Genomic DNA, 17,957 nt, shown 5'->3' on the forward strand with positions numbered 1-17,957 from the left:
TTTAGTATGTTTGACATGGCTGACGGAGCCACGGTCTCACCTCTCATAGCAACGCTTCATCACTATCAAACTGAAGTCATCGAAGGTGTTCTTTAAGTTCTGGAAAGAGACGAAAATCGTATGGATCCAAGTCTGGGCTGTATGCAAGACGATAGATGACAGTGACCCCAAGGCGTTGGTCGGATGCAGGTGTCGCAGCGCTTGTGTGTGAAGTTGAAAGTGATCCATGTGTCGACGAACTCTTCGAATTCGAAACTCGATTACAGCACGCTGTCTTTTACACACCGACATGGCTAAGTTACAAACCGGCATGTTACACGCTAAAATTCGGAGCACTCTAGCGGCGAAAGGCAGCAAATGTATAGAGACGTAGAATGAAAATGTAGAATGTTAATAACGTTTCTTTTATTTAAAAAGCTTCCTGAATTTTCACATAAATTCTGAGCAACAGCTTTTCATCATACGCGCGTACTAACTTTGCATGCAGGTAATTGACATCGATCTACCTGCCCCGGCCCGTGTCTGTGTACGGGATGTGGTAGGGAAGGCAACATCGGTCGTGGTGGAGGTTATGTCGTGTGCGACCACCACGTATGTATTTCACAGAATTCTGAAGCTAGTGAGACTGCAAGCGATTATATTAACAAGCTGTGGTATCACAACTAATAATTCGAGAAACGTAAACGTTTAGTCTACAGTTTCTCACTAGAGCACCGAAAAATAAATAGTCACATAAATAACGAGTCAACCAAACCAGAAGAAGATCAAGCATACATTTGCAGAAGACGATTTCATAAAACAATAAAGAGGCATAGTATAAAGATCACTTACTACGATACAGCCAATGTAAAACAAAGAAAATGTGTCACGTGGAAATTCCTCTAATAACCTGCTTGGCGGGGGTTACATCCTTCCAAAACAATGAGGCCTTGCGAAGTACATGTAGATATGTTTCCCTCCTCCTTAATATACCTTTCACTCGTACTGAATTATTTGAATACCTTGCAGTTGCCGCAACCTTCTCACCCACAGCATTAAATCAGCTTTATGCATCCCAGTTGCCCTTTTCCCACATAAATTTAATGGCATTGCATACGGTGGTTTCATAAGTCGTAAATTAGCACGAATGAACGGAACATTTTTGTTGCGGCTTCACGTTTGGTAAGCTTGATTATTCCAAGGATCGTATTAAGAATTTCAACACTGTACAGTGTACGAATTTAAACTTCGATGGACAGCCACCAGAAACCAAGCGCGGCCGTCAAACAGAGGTCACCACTGAGGAAATCATTGACAAAATACATGACACGGTAATGCAAGACCGACGAATAAAATTCCATGAAACTGCTGAGAAAGACGGCATCTCAACTGGGCGAGTGCATAATATCCTGCACGGAGAATTGACTATGAAAACGTTGCGTGTGTGCTGGGTGCTACGAATGCTCACAGTCGACCAGAAGCACATGGGACACTACATTTCAACACAATGTGTAGTGGACTGACAAGGCAGCCAGTCCACAGTGACGGGTAGCCGAAAGGGCACACGTACACACACGCCGACTGGCGCGAAGTCTGGAACAGGATTCGTAATGAATGTGATAAAGAAAAGAACGTAGCTACTAGAACACTTAACTTTTATATCGTCCTTTGGTATACAACATTCTTGATGATACAAGTGAGACTATCTTGAGATACATGCAATGGTACAAATGGCGCCTTGCTAGGTCGTAGCCATTAACTTAGCTGAAGGCTATTCTAACTGTCTCTCGGCAAATGAGAGAAAGGCTTCGATCAGTGTAGTCGCTAGCAATGTCGTCGTACAACTGGGGCGAGTGCTAGTCAGTCTCTCGAGACCTGCCTTGTGGTGGCGCTCGGTCTGCGATCACACAGTGGCGACACGCGGGTCCGACATGTACTAATGGACCGCGGCCGATTTAAAGCTACCACCTAGCAAGTGTGGTGTCTGGCGGTGACACCACACAATGTATGGCGATGTTTGATTGCAGTCCGCAAGACGTTTTGTACCGATCGGTGACTGTTGATGAAATTTGGATCCATCATTTCACACTAGAGTGAAAACGGTAGTCGAAACTGGAGTCAAAACAATGGACAAAGACTCGTGAAAGTGCACCAAAGAAGGCAAAGACCTTTCAGTCAGCTGGTATGTATCGCAGGGAATAATTTTCTTAGATTACTTAGAAAAAGGCAGAACCATAGTTGAGCTCCATTATGCTTCATTTTTGGATAGTTCTAAACTTGCGTTGGCTGAAAGGAGACCAAGGTTGGCAGGCGAAAAAGTGCCTTTTCGCCAGGATATGGTGCCGTCCCACACATCAGCGATAACAATGGCGAAAGTGCATGAAACAGGCTCTGACCTTGTTCCTCATCCAATCTATTCACCAGACTTAGCTCCAAAGTGATTTCTTCCTGTACCCTAACTTGAAACTTTGGCTTGCTGGGAAGTAATTTTCACCAAATGGGGAAGTCATAGTTGTAGTCAACAAATATTTAGCAGATTTTGTCAAAGTACACTACTGGCCATTAAATTTGGTTAAAATGGTTCAGATGGCTCTGAACACTATGGGACTTAACTGCTGAGGTCATCAGTCCCCTAGAACTTAGAACTACTTAAACCTAACTAACCTAAGGACATCACACACACCCATGCGGCCGGCCGGTGTGGCCGTGCGGTTAAAGGCGCTTCAGTCTGGAACCGCGTGACCGCTACGGTCGCAGGTTCGAATCCTGCCTCGGGCATGGATGTGTGTGATGTCCTTAGGTTAGTTAGGTTTAATTAGTTCTAAGTTCTAGGCGACTGATGACCTCAGAAGTTGAGTCGCATAGTGCTCAGAACCATTTGAGCCACACCCATGCCCGAGGCAGGATTCGAACCTGCAACCGTAGCGGTCGCGCGGTTCCAGACTGTAGCGCCTAGAACCGCTCGGCCACACCGGCCGGCATTAAAATTGCTACACCAAGAAGAAAACCAGATGATAAACGGGTATTCATTGGACAAATATATTATATTAGAAATGACACGTGATTACATTTTCACGCAATTTGGTTGCATAGATCCTGAGAAATCAGAACCCAGAACAACCACCTCTGGCCGTAATAACGGCCTTGATACGGCTGGGCATTGAGTCAAACAGAGCTTGGACAGGTACACCTGCCCATGCAGCTTCAACACGATACCACAGTTCATCTGGAGTACAGACTGGCGTATTCTGACGAGCCAGTTGCTCGGCCACCATTGACTAGAAGTTTTCAGTTGGTGAGAGATCTGGAGAATGTGCTGGCCAGGGCAGCAGTCGAACATTTTCTGTATCCAGAAAGGCCTGTACAGGACCTGCAATATGTGGTCGTGCATTATTCTGCTGAAATGTAGGGTTTTGCAGGGACTGAATCAAGGGTAGAGCCACGGGTCGTAACACATCTGAAATGTAACGTCCACTGTTCAAAGTGCCGTCAATGCGAACAAGAGGTGACCGAGACGTGTAACCAATGGCACCCCATACCAACACGCTGGGTGATACGCCAATGTGACGATGACGAATACACGCTTCCATTGTGCGTTCACCGCGATGTCGCCAAACACGGATACGAACATCATGATGCTGTAAACAGAACCTGGATTCATCCGAAAAAATGACGTTTTGCCATTCGTGCAACCCGGTTCGTCGTTGAGTACTCCATCGCAGGCGCTCCTGTCTGTGATGCAGCGTCAAGGGTAACCGCAGCCAATGTCTCCGAGCTGATAGTTGATGCTCCTGCAAACGTTCGTGCAGATGGTTGTTGTCTTGCAGATGTCCCCAAGTGTTGACTCAGGGATCAAGACGTAGCTGCACGATCCGTTACAGCCAAGCGCATAAGATGCCTGTCATCTCGACTGCTAGTGATACGAGGCCGTTGGGATCCAGCACGGCGTTCCGTATTACCCTCCTGAACCCCCCGATTCCATATTCTGCTAACAGTCATTGGATCTCGACCAACGCGAGCAGCAATGTCGCGATACGATAAACCGCAATCGCGATAGGCTACACTCCGACCTTTATCAAAGTCGGAAACGTGATGGTACGCATTTCTCCTCCATACATGAGGCATCACAACAACGTTTTAAGAGGCAACGCCGGTCAACTGCTGTTTGTGTATGAGAAATCGTTTGGAAACTTTCCTCATGTCAGCACGTTGTAGGTGTCGCCACCGGCGCCAACGTTGTGTGAATGCTCTGAAAAGCTAATCATTTGCATATCACAGCATCTTCTTCCTGACGGTTAAATTTCGCGTCTGTAGCACGTCATCTGCGTGGTGTAGCAATTTTAATGGCCAGTAGTGTATTTTTTCGATAGCGTGAAAGAACTGGATGACCTCTGGACCACGTGTATATCCTTCAAAGGACACTATGTAGAGTAGTAATGTGAGTTGTCTATGATAATACCTGTTTTACTTATTTACCAGACTTATCAATCCACCCTAATAATCACATGGCCTGATTGTGAAGAACTTTTCCTGCACCTGTGGTGCGGGAAGACTGCATTGCTGTCCTGTGCAGCAAAGAGACAGCAACGAGAACACTCGAAGCATGCAAGCCGGTAGCGACTGTCAATGTGGTGCGCTAGCGCAGCAGTAGCGGCGAGAATGCGTTCGCGTGCCGGTGTTGCGTTATTTTGCGCGAGCTGCACTGACCGGTGATGCGGCCCAGCTTGCTGGGCGGCGGCACGTAGTTGGCCACGAGGCCGGCGATGTGCGCGCCGGCGCTGTAGCCGAGCAGGTGCAGCCTGTCGGGCTGGACGCCGCGCGGGTGCGCCGCCAGGTAGCCCACCAGCTGCGCGATGCACTCTGCGCAGAAGCGCGGCGACCACTCGATCTGGCTGAGGCACGGCTCCACCACCAGCGTCGAGTAGTCCACGATCAGGATGTTGTAGTCGCCGCGCGTGAAGTACGCTGCAACCGAAAAGCGGCCACGCTGAGCACATCTGCGATCACGTCTTCACGTAACTTCTGTGAGTGTACTTGTCATATAGCCGAAAACGGAAGCGCCACAGGGGATTATTCTCCTTTGAATTAAAACTGTGCCGTAGATGATGGTACGGCAGATAGTGTTGGCGTGGGGGAGTCGAACATGCCGGTAGTTTTACTGGACATAATTTCAGTTCATCGTGGAAGCGGAATCTGAACATTGTTGTTGTTGTTGTTGTTGTGGGCTTCAGTCCTGAGACTGGTTTGATGCAGCTCTCCATGCTACTCTATCCTGTGCAAGCTTCTTCATTTCCCAGTACCTACTGCAACCTACATCCAAAATGGCTCTGAGCACTATGCGACTTAACTTCTGAGGTCATCAGTCGCCTAGAACTTAGAACTACTTAAACCTAACTAACCTAAGGACATCACACACACCCATGCCCGAGGCAGGATTCGAACCTGCGACCGTAGCGGTCGCTCGGCTCCAGACTGTAGCGCCTAGAACCGCACGGCCACTCCGGCCGGCGCAACCTACATCCTTCTGAATCTGTTTAGTGTATTCATCTCTTGGTCTCCCTCTACGATTTTTACCCTCTACGCCGCCCTCCAATACCAAATTGGTGATCCCTTGATGCCTCAGAACATGTCCTACCAACCGAGCCCTTCTTCTAGTCAAGTTGTGCCACAAACTTCTCTTCTCCCCAATCCTATTCAATACCTCCTCATTAGTTATATGATCTACCCATCTAATATTCAGCATTCTTCTGTAGCACCACATTTCGAAAGCTTCTATTCTCTTCTTGTCCAAATTAGTTATCGTCCATGTTTCACTTCCATACATGGCTACGCTACATACAAATACTTTCAGAAACGACTTCCTGACACTTAAATCAATACTCGATGTTAACAAATTTCTCTTCTTCAGAAACGCTTTCCTTCCCATTGCCAGTCTACATTTTATATCCTCTCTACTTCGACCATTATCAGTTATTTTGCTCCCCAAATAGCAAAACTCCTTTACTACTTTAAGTGTCTCGTTTCCTACTCTAATTCCCTCAGTATCACCCGACTTAATTCGACTACATTCCATTATCCTCGTTTTGCTTTTGTTGATGTTCATCTTATACCATCCTTTCATGACACTGTCCATTCCGTTCAACTGCTCTTCCAAGTCCTTTGCTGTCCCCGACAGAATTACAATGTCATCGGCGAACCTCAAAGTTTTTATTTCTTCTCCATGGATTTTAATACCTACTCGGAACTTTTCTTTTGTTTCCTTCGCTGCTTGCTCAATATACAGATTGAATAACATCGGGGATATGCTACAACCCTGTCTCACTCCCTTCCCAACCACTGCTTCCCTTTCGTGCCCCTCGACATTTATAAATGCCATCTAGTTGCTGTACAAATTGTAAATAGCCTTTCGCTCCCTGTATTTTACCCCTGCGACCATCAAAATTTGAAAGAGATTATTCCAGTCAACATTGACAAAAGCTTTCTCTAAGTCTACAAATTTTAGAAAAGTAGGTTTGCCTTTCCTTAATCTAGCTTCTAAGATAAGTCATAGGGTCAGTATTGCCTCATGTGTTCCAATTTTTCTACGGAATCCAAACTGATCTTCCCCGATGTCAGCTTCCACCAGTTTTTCCATTCGTCTGTAGAGAATACGCGTTAGTATTTTGCATCCGTGACTGAACATTACACATTTAGTAATAGCGATTTCGCCATAGCTGGCCATAACTAAGTTTAATCTCCAGATATATTGCGTCACATTTGCCCATAAGACAACAAATCTGATATCCTAATGTACGCTTTCAGGCAAATTTTAAAAACAACAATACTCAACCCTGTATATACATTTGAGATACAGCCGTTCACCGAAAGTGATAATAAAATTGAATGCTGAAGACCAGTTACAAGACAAAGAATGTTATAACAAATATTTAAAGTTACAATAACAGCAACTTTGAATCAGTGGTCCTCTCTCCTTACAAAATCGCGGAAGATATTTACAAGTAGTTAGTTATTTCTTTAAAAATAAATTTTCGACACAAAGTTCTCTAAAATGTACATAACAAATATAATCAGTTGGCTAGTCACACCACTGCCGCTCTCAACTGTACATAATCAAAACGTGGCAATGTGAGATCAATAGTTTCACATATTTCAAACCATATGTTAGACTGTTTCGGCGCCACCGGCGCAATAACTATTTAAAAGTCCAGAATGAGATTTTCACTATGCAGCGGAGTGTGCGCTGATATGAAAGTTCCTGGCAGATTTAAACTGTTTGCCGGACCGAGACTCGAACTCGGGACCTTTGCCTTTCGCGGGCAAGTGCTCTACCATCTTTTTGTTTTTTTGTTTGTTTTTGTTTTTCTTGTTCCATTTTGTTCGGTATTGTTCGTTGCGTTCGGTCTGGGCGGATGTCACAAGACATTCTTTCAAGTTGGTCGTTGATTCCTTTACTCAGTTTTTTTATTACAGAGGGCGAGCAGCCCTCTGACCGCACACGCTGAGGTACCGTGCTGGCGCCATCTGAGCTACCCAAGCACGATTCACGCCCCGTCCTCACAGCTTTACTTCCACCAATACCTCGTCTCGTACTTTACAAACTTCACAGAAGCTTTCTTCCAGGAGTGCTAGTTCTGCAAGTTTTGCAGGAGAGCTTCTGTGAAGTTTGGAAAGTAGGTGACGAGGTACTGGAGGAGGTAAAGCTGTGCTGATGGGGAGTGAGTCGTGCTTGGGTAGCTCAGATGGTAGAGCACTTGCCCGCGAAAGGCAAAAGTCCCGAGTTCGAGTCTCGGTCCCGCACACAGTTTTAATCTGCCAGGAAGTTTTAATATTTAAAAGTAACTGAATGCTGGCAAAATTTAACTCATCATCATTCAAAAAATACATGTTTATAAACTTTTATAAGCGAAAAACATGCCAAATTTAGTGGTTCTTGTTCTAGTGAATTGATGAGATTGTGGTGTGAAGAAGCTTTTCATATACAATCTTTCTCTGTATGGTGTGGTAGAGGTATGGTTGTGTCTAATGTCGTTGTTGAGAGTGTACCAGGGAGCGTCCGTCATAACTCGAAATACCTTGTTCTGCAGAGCATGCAGTCTTTTCAGGTGAGAACCCTCAGCAGCCATTGGCCATACTCTCGAACCAAGTAAGATGGCCAGGAGTTCTATGCCACTTCAGTTACTTAGTTTTGCATCTTCTGATAATATGTGGCTCTTGAAGAGCGAGCACAATTGATACAGGCCACGACACTTATTGACCGCACTGGTTATGTTCATCTTCCACTTCAATCTCTTGCATATTCTGTCCAAGCTACACCAAAGTGCCAGAGAAACTGGTATGGGCATGCGTAGCCGTTCGGGTGCCGAGCGGTTCTAGGCGCTTCAGTCTGGAACCGCGCAACCGCTACGGTCGCAGGTCGAATCCTGCCTCGGGCATGGATGTGTGTGATGTCCTTACGTTAGTTAGGTTTAAGTAGTTCTAATTTCTAGGGGACTGATGACCTCAGATGTTAAGTCCCATAGTGCTCAGAGCCATTTTTTTGGGCATGCGTATTCAAATACAGAGATATGTAAACAGGGAGAACATGGCGCTACGGTCGCCAACGCCTGTACAAGTCAACAAGCGTCTTGCGCAGTTGTTAGATCGGTTACTGCTGCTACAATGGCAGGTTATCAAGATTTAAGTGAGTTTGAACGTGGTGTTACAGTCAAGCCATGGGACACGGCATATCCGAGGTAGCGATGAAGTGGGGATTTTCCCGTACGACCATTTCACTAGTGTACCCTGAATATCAGGAATCCTGTAAAACATCAAATCTCCGACATCGCTGCGGCAGCAAAAAGATACCGAAGAACGGAACCAACGACGACTGAAGAGAATAGTTCAACGTGACATAAGTGTAACACTTCCGCAAATTTCTGCAGATTTAAGTGCTGGGTCATCGACAAGTGTCAGCGTGCGAACCATTGAACGAAACATTATCGATATGGTCTTTTGGAGCCGAAGGCCCACTCATGTGCCCTTGATGACTGCACAACATTAAGTTTTACGCCTCGCGTGGGCCCGACATTGGATTGTTGATGAGTGGAAACATGTTGCCTTGTCGGACGAGTCTCGTTTCAAATTGTATCGAGAGGATGGACGCGTACGGGTGTGCAGACAACCTCATCAACGGATCCTGCATGTCAACAGGGGTCTTTTCAAGCTTTTGGAGGCTCTGTGATGGTGCGGGCGTGTGCAGTTGAAGTGATATGGGAGCCCTGCTGTGTCTAGAAACGACTCTGACAGGTGCCACGTACGTAAGCATCCTGTCTGATCACCTGCATCCATTCAAGTCCACTGTGCATTCTGACGGACTTGGACAGGACAATGCGACTTCCCACACGTTCATAATTGCTACTGCTTAGCTCCAGGAACACTCTTATGAGTTTAAATACTTCCTCTGGCCACCGAACTCCCCAGACGCAAAACATTATTGAAGGTATCTGGGATGCCTTGCAACGTGCTGTTCGGAAGAGATCTCTACCCCTTCGTACTCTGCAGGACTGATGGTGTCAATTCCCTCCAGCACTGCTTCAGACATTAGTCGAGTCCATACTACGTCGTTTTGCGGCACTTCTGCATGGTCGCGGGGGCCCTAAACGGCATTGGGCAGATGTACCAGTTTCTTTGGCTTTCAGTGATTATTACTGAGTCACAGTATTTCAAGCCCTTGCCGTCTATTGTGAGTTGGGAATTGGGGAGGTTGGCCTAGTTGTGAACAGAATTTCTTGGCCCTTGTTAGCACTGATTTTCCTCCTAGATTTCACCATAAGGTTTTTCCAGATGTCTCTGGTGGTGGCGAACAATACATTTTACGTTACAGTATATCTTCAGTGGCACAGCCTCATCGATGTGCAGGGTAATTTCTCTTCGCGCCTGCTTGAATACGTCGTCTGAACAGATGGAGTAAAGCGCATGTGGCAGAACGCAACCCAACAGCAGACCAGTCACTACTGGTTTGTAAATTAATTTATTACTTCCAAATTCGTTTGGGAATTATAATGTTCGTATTACCTATTTCGGCAATTGATTCCCATCTTCAGATGTGATTAAAGGTCCATTCTCCTCAGGCAGTTTCAAAAACTCGATTTTTCGTTTTATGATTTTATCGAAGCAACAAGTGTGTAAAATATCATATGAAACCTCCAAGCGGAAACCTCACGTAGGAACAAAGTTACACGTCAATTAGTTCATACGTGCAGGGCCTCCCTATGGTGCGTCGGAGAGCAGATGCGAATGCGGGCACACTCGGTACAACATTTGATGGAACACGTGACTTCCAGTCGGTATGTGCCGTGTGGCAGTTTCCTGCAAAGCGTATCAATTGAGGCTCGAGAACTACTGAAATATTGTGCTCTATAGCAGCTCCGATTTTCAAAGAAGGTTTCAAATCCATTCGAAAATACTGAAAATCGCGGGAGTCGACGCTGGATACCACGCTGAAACATTCGTCATCGATCGCGACAAGATCGCCTGCAGCACCGCTCACCGCCGCGTGCAGCACGACTCCCGCGAAACGCGGGCGGCCAGCAAACATGCCAAAACTGCTGTGGAGTAGCAGCATTAAAAGTCGTGGAAGGACTTGTGTGCCGTGCAGGGTAGCAAATTATCTGTGAGTATGAAAATTTTTACACAAATTCATTTTTAATCTTATAGAAGTCATACTTTTAACTTTAATCGAGTATTTTTGTTGATGCAGTGTTTTTCAAGCTGACGGAATGGATTATGGGCAAACTAACAAAGATATCTTTCTAATTTTGGCTGAATTACTTCTTGGACATGTCAGCAAGGAGCAATCGGCTATTTTTTTTTGTTGTTTCTTAAATTATTCATTAGTTATTTGCACTAAACGTGACCAAAAAAACCACAACAAAACTGCATTTCTGTTTCAAATGTCCTTCATTTAATTATTTCTTCAACTCTCAAAAAACTGTGGTATTACTTCGTGCGCAATGTTGTATAGGTTAAGAAAATTGGTTTTTGAATTCAGATTCGATTTGCAGACTGCACGAACTCCGTCGCGGACACACCTCATTTTGGACAGAGAAACTTTAACCCCTCGATAGGAGGCTTAATGATGACTGAATTTCTTTAAAAAAATTAGAAAATGTTATCCAAGAATCAGTAAATAATGTGCAAAGAGATTTACATTGATTGCTTCTCTAGTTATTCCAAAAACAAATCGTAAAAATCGGTTATTTTGTAGCCTGACTGAGGAGAATGGACCGTTAATGCGCTATTACCTTCGTGAAGATTGTGCATAACGATTCCCATTAATCATTCTGAATATCATGATAGTCTTATAAAACATGCTAACGATTTATACATTATATCATTACATTGCAGCAATCCATCGCTAGATCTCGCGATTTGTCCGTAGACTGCACTTGTGCGGGCCCATCGCAGATTGCGGTGGTCGATCACTGATGCTTCATGGCGGCCTAGATATGCATGCATCCAGAACGGTTGCCTGTCTACGATTATTTTTCGTTCATTTATCCGTTTCGCGATGCCCATAACGAGTGTAAAAAAAAAAGGCTCTGAGCACTATCGGACTTAACATCTGAGGTCATCAGTCCCCTAGAACTACTTAAACCTAACAAACCGAAGGACATCACACACATCCATGCCCGAGGCAGGATTCGAACCTGCAACAGTACCGATCGCGCGGTTCCCGAGTGAAGCACCCAGAGCCGCTCGGCCACAGAGGCCTGCTCGAGTGTCCACTTCGAAGCTAAAATTCATAGTTCTTAATGGAAGACGTACCACTGTACAAAATGAAGCTGAAGTTGGGGTTGTCACTTAGAAGAGTATTTTTTTTTTTTTTTTTTTTTTGTCATCAGTCTACTGACTCGTTTGATGCGGCCCGCCACGAATTCCTTTCCTGTGCTAACCTCTTCATCTCAGAGTAGCACTTCCAACCTACGTCCTCAATTATTTGCTTGACGTATTCCAATCTCTGTCTTCCTCTACAGTTTTTGGCCTCTACAGCTCCCTCTAGTACCATGGAAGTCATTCCCTCATGTCTTAGCAGATCTATCATCCTGTCCCTTCTCCTTATCAGTGTTTTCCACATATTCCTTTCCTCTCCGATTCTGCGTAGAACCTCCTCATTCCTTACCATATCAGTCCACCTAATTTTCAACATTCGTCTATAGCACCACATCTCAACTGCTTCGATTCTCTTCTGTTCCGGTTTTCCCACAGTCCATGTTTCACTACCATACAATGCTGTACTCCAGACGTGCATCCTCAGAAATTTCTTCCTCAAATTAAGGCCGGTATTTGATATTAGTACACTTCTCTTGGCCAGAAATGCCTTCTTTGCCATAGCGAGTCTGCTTTTGATGTCCTCCTTGCTCCGTCTGTCATTGGTTATTTTACTGCTTAGGTAGCAGAATTCCTTAACTTCATTGCCTTCGTGACCATCAATCCTGATGTTAAGTTTCTCGCAGTTCTCATTTCTACTACTTCTCATTACCTTCGTCTTTCTCCGATTTACTCTCAAACCATACTGTGTACTCATTAGACTGTTCATTCCGTTCAGCAGATTATTTAATTCTTCTTCACTTTCACTCAGGATAGCAATGTCATCAGCGAATCGTATCATTGATATCCTTTCACCTTGTATTTTAATTCCACTCCTGAACCTTTCTTTCATTTCCATCATTGCTTCCTCGATGTACAGATTGAAGAGTAGGGGCGAAAGGCTACAGCCTTGTCTTACACCCTTCTTAATACGAGCACTTCGTTCTTGATCGTCCACTCTTATTATTCCCTCTTGGTTGTTGTACATATTGTATATGACCCGTCTCTCCCTATAGCTTACCCCTACTTTTTTCAGAATCTCGAACACCATTTTATGTTGTCGAACGCTTTTTCCAGGTCGACAAATCCTATGAAAGTGTCTTGATTTTTCTTTAGCCTTGCTTCCATTATTAGCCGTAACGTCAGAATTGCCTTTCTCGTCGCTTTACTTTTCCTAAAGCCAAACTGATCGTCACCTAGCGCATTCTCAATTTTCTTTTCCATTCTTCTGTATATTATTCTTGTAAGCAGCTTCGATGCATGAGCTGTTAAGCTGATTGTGCGATAATTCTTGCACTTGTCAGCTCTTGCCGTCTTCGGAATTGTGTGGATGATGCTTTTCCGAAAGTCAGATGGTATGTCGCCAGACTCATATATTCTTCACACCAATGGGAATAGTCGTTTTGTTGCCACTTCCCCCAATGATTTTAGAAATTCTGATGGAATGTTATCTATCCCTTCTGCCTTATTTGACCGTAAGTCCTCAAATGCTCCTTTAAATTCCGATTCTAATACTGGATCCCCTATCTCTTCTAAATCGATTCCTGTTTCTTCTTCTATCACATCAGACAAATCTTCACCCTCATAGAGGCTTTCAATGTATTCTTTCCACCTATCTGCTCTCTCCTCTGCATTTAACAGTGGAATTCCCGTTGCACTGTTAATGTTACCACCGTTGCTTTTAATGTCACCAGAGGTTGTTTTGACTTTCCTGTATGCTGAGTCTGTCCTTCCGACAATCATATCTTTTTCGATGTCTTCACATTTTTCCTGCAGCCATTTCGTCTTAGCTTTCCTGCACTTCCTATTTATTTCATTCCTCAGCGACTTGTATTTCTGTATTCCTGATTTTCCCGGAACATGTTTGTACTTCCTCCTTTCATCAATCAACTGAAGTATTTCTTCTGTTACCCACGGTTTCTTCGCAGCTACCTTCTTTGTACCTGTGTTTTCTTTCCCAACTTCTGTGATGGCCCTTTTTAGAGATGTCCATTCCTCTTCAACTGTACTGCCTACTGCGCTATTCCTTATTGCTGTATCTATAGCGTTAGAGAACTTCAAACGTATCTCGTCATTCCTAAGTACTCCCGTATCCCACTTCTTTGCGTATTGATTCTTCCTGAGTAATGTCTTGAACTTCAGCCTACTCTTCATCACTACTATATTGTGATCTGAGTCTATATCTGCTCCTGGGTACGCCTTACAATCCAGTATCTGATTTCGGAATCTCTGTCTGACCATGATGTAATCTAATTGAAATCTTCCCGTATCTCCCGGCCTTTTCCAAGTATACCTCCTCGTCTTGTGATTCTTGAACAGGGAATTCGCTATTACTAGCTGAAACTTGTTACAGAACTCAATTAGTCTTTCTCCTCTTTCATTCCTTGTCCCAAGCCCATATTCTCCCGTAACCTTTTCTTCTACTCCTTCCACTTCAACTGCATTCCAGTCGCCCATGACTAGAGTATACAAATATAAAAATATTAACACAACAGATACTAGATGCTGGGCTCCAGCGGGTGTTTGTGAGTAATCTGTGAAACGACTTGACCCATTATTGAAGTTTTTAACACCTATGGAAACCACAAGGCTTTTGGCCGGCCTGAGTAGCCGAGCGGTTCTAGGCGCTACAGTCTGGAACCGCGCGACCGCTACGGCCGCAGGTTCGAATCCTCCGTCGGGAATGGATGTGTGTTCTAGGGGACTGATGACCTCAGAAGTTAAGTCCCACAGTGCTCAGAGCCATTTTTTTAACCAGAAGGCTTTTTATTGGTAACATTGCTACAGGCAATCTAGAATACAAAGTCATATTATAAAATCTGTTAGCTTAACTTCAAGACAAACGAATAAAAAATGATTTGCTGCTTTTAAGATGTTTTTGCAAAATATAGACGAGAGAAAAGTACACGGCACACTTGGCGTTACTGAAAAATAAAATGTCCTCCGTAAATTCTTTAAGACAGCCTACAGTCATCAAGAAAAGCGTGCGAAAACAAAGGTTTTCAACTACTACTTTTTTTTATTAGCCGACACACGCAGATTAATCCCTATCGCTGCTGAAAACAGTTAATTTGCCACAGTAAAGCTTCCGACACAGTGGCATTCGAAGAACTGCTTAAAAAGTTCTTGGGAAAGTTTTCGTGTGTAGTGTGGCTGAAGCTAGTGACCAATTGTAGGTGACATCGGCAGCCAGCGACTGGTTATTGAAATATTTGTTCAATTATAAGGGACAATTGAAACATTTCTGTTTGAGGGTCGCAGCGCATATGCAGCGTAGCACGACACCGATCGAATATGTCGTAACACAGAAGTTACGTCAACTCAAGTGGGAGGCGCTCGAGCAACCGCCTTAAAGTCCTGTCCTCCCCCTTAGATTCTTTAAAAAAAGGCTTCAAGGATAAATATTATGTGCAGCAGGCAGTTACGGACCTCTTCACACAGCAGGACAAGACGTTTCACCAAACGGCTGTCTTTCACGTGGTGCATCGGTGGGACGATTGCCTCAATACTCTGGGCGATTTTGGCTGATTGGCGGCGGGGTCAGGGATTTTCTCTGGCTCGTGATGACTGTGTGTTGTGTGATGTCCTTAGGTTAGTTAGGTTTAAGTAGTTCTAAGTTCTAGGGGACTGATGACCATAGGTGTTACGTCCCATAGTGCTCAGAGCCATTTGAACCATTTTTTTTTATTTTGGCTGATTGGCATACCGATTCTGCACTGCACCGCCTTCGAACGGAAGCTTTTTAATGATGTCTTATACAGTACCTCAAGAAATAGCCCTGAAGACGATTATAACGAACCTGTACCTTTCATTCAGCAGTAATTATCCTAATGAAAGAACTGACACACAAAATTCCTCGAAAGAATGTGGCCAGTAGCTACACTGTAAGTGATAACACCCAACACGCGGTCTATGTGACTGTCAGTTTGGAGTGGCACCACATTCTTCAACACTTTCAAGTCGTCCGCTATATAAAACAGTCCCAATCACGTTACAGTATCGCTTCGTAACGAGTAATGCAGACTGTGACATAAATCTAAATACTGAGTGCTGCGACACCTCGAGGACATTATCCAATAATAATGTTCTGTTTATATTGTAGGAGGGTCTATTTCGTTGAGCAAGACTGTATTTTAATTGTTTGGTGGAATATTGAGGGGCAGAAGCAGCAGACAATATCTCAATTATAAGTAGCCTGAGTTATCGTTTTCGCCTGCGAAAGGGCAGCATCGTATCTGGGAGTAGGCATTAGGAGTGATTTAAAATGCAATGATCATATAAAGTTCATCGTCGGTAAAGCAGATGCCAGTCTGAGATTAATTGGAAGAATTCTAAGGAAATGCAATCCGAAAACAAAGGAAGTAGGTTACAGTACAATTGTTCGAAAATAAAGGAAGTAGGTTACAGTACAATTGTTCGCCCACTGCTTGAATATTGCTCACCATTGTGGGATCCGTACCAGATAGGGTTGATAGAAGAGATAGAGAAGATCCAACGGAGCGCAGCGCGATTCGTTACAGGATCATTTAGTAATCGCGAAAGCGTTACGGAGATGATAAATAAACTCCAGCGGAAGACTCTGCAGGAGAGACGCTCAGTAGCTCGGTACGGGCTTTTGTTGAAGTTTCGAGAACATACCTTCACCGAGGAGTCAAGCAGTATATTGCTCCCTCCTACGTATATCTCGCGAAGAGACCATGAGGATAAAATTAGAGAGATTAGAGCCCACACAGAGGCACACCGACAATCTTTCTTTCCATGAATAATACGAGACTGGAATACAAGGGAGAACCTATAGAGGTACTCAAAGTACCCTCCTCCACACACTGTCAGGTGGCATGGGGAGTATGGATGTAGATGTAGATGTAGACATACATATTTGGTTTGTTAACGTTCTGTGATTTTTAACAAACTTGTGTATTCCGTGACTTTACTAATGATTTTTTTCTGATAGTAGACTTGACTATGGAAGGACGTATTTTCAAAGGAGGTGTACTTCTATTGTTAAAAAAATTTTAAAAAAACGCCGTTCCTGCGAGGCCGGCGGGGGTGGCCGAGCGGTTCTCGGCGCTTCAGTCTGCAACCGCGCGACCGCTACGGTCGCAGGTTCCAATCCTGCCTCATGCATGGATGTGTGTGATGTCCTTAGCTTAGTTAGGTTTAAGTAGTTCTAAGTTCTAGGCGACTGATGACCTCAAATGTTAAGTCCCATAGTGCTCAGAGTCATTTGAACCATTCCTGCGCTCTTTGAAGACGCTGAACATATACTGTAATAGTTGAGCACTGAGAAAAACGTTTTCATGAAATAATTTTTTTCTCATTTCTGAAGTGAATATTATGCTCGTCTTCCCTTTCCTAGTAATTACAACACAAAGTGCAAGCAAATAGAAGACTTAGGATTTAGAAAGCTACGTACTACTGTGCGATCCCTATTTAATAACACGATCTTTTGGAATGAAAAGATTCTCTTATGTGAAAAGCGAAAATTTGTCGAATTTGCCCTTCCGAGACAGGCTATCGTATTTGTTCAATAACAGCGTCAAGAATTTTTTCAGAGCTACATTACGACGCAGATCTTGAAAAGCTGTTTCTTACGCAGGCTGCTAAGAATAACTTTAACCTTAGGTGTGTGCGACTGCACTCCGGAGACGCTAAGCATTACTGCAAAATTAATAAGTCACTCTTTTTCAGCCAAGAAGGCAGTAATTAAGATTCACAGCAATAAATACTTATTTTTTATGAAAAGGTCTATTTCAGTTTTCCTATTTTCATATTCAAAAGGAACACCAAAGGACAGATTTATTTAAATCATTTAATACTAGAAAGGGAAGATTAGGGAACAGTGGTTATAATTAATTTTGCAGCAGAATGTTTCAAGCTGCGTGACTGTTTGTTCTTTTTGCTCTTATTGGGTACTTAATAATCTTTCTAGTGACCAAGGGAAGGTCATTAGAACGTACACGCTGCTATGGCAGTGATAGAAAGCTTCCGCGAAGGCATACAGAGATCCATCGCAAATTTAAACGTAGCCAAAGCCGAAACTGAACGAAGCCAAAATGAGCATAAGTAGTCATGCGTGACGCGTTCAGCGAATTCAAAAGTAAAAGTCTATGTACTCGCATTACAAAAAA

At 44.0% G+C, this 17,957-nt stretch overlaps 1 protein-coding gene across 1 annotated transcript in view; it reads right to left on the bottom strand.

Annotated features, from left to right (window-relative positions):
* Positions 1–17,957, bottom strand: part of LOC126194982 (inactive pancreatic lipase-related protein 1) — a 238,136-nt gene that overhangs the window by 39,470 nt on the left and 180,709 nt on the right. The window contains exon 5 of the mRNA XM_049933396.1: positions 4,687–4,944. Within this exon, the coding sequence (XP_049789353.1) occupies positions 4,687–4,944 (258 nt within the window). The remainder of the gene's footprint in view (positions 1–4,686; positions 4,945–17,957) is intronic.

The sequence above is a fragment of the Schistocerca nitens genome, chromosome 7 (genome assembly GCF_023898315.1).
Source record: "Schistocerca nitens isolate TAMUIC-IGC-003100 chromosome 7, iqSchNite1.1, whole genome shotgun sequence".
Lineage (NCBI taxonomy): Eukaryota > Metazoa > Arthropoda > Insecta > Orthoptera > Acrididae > Schistocerca > Schistocerca nitens.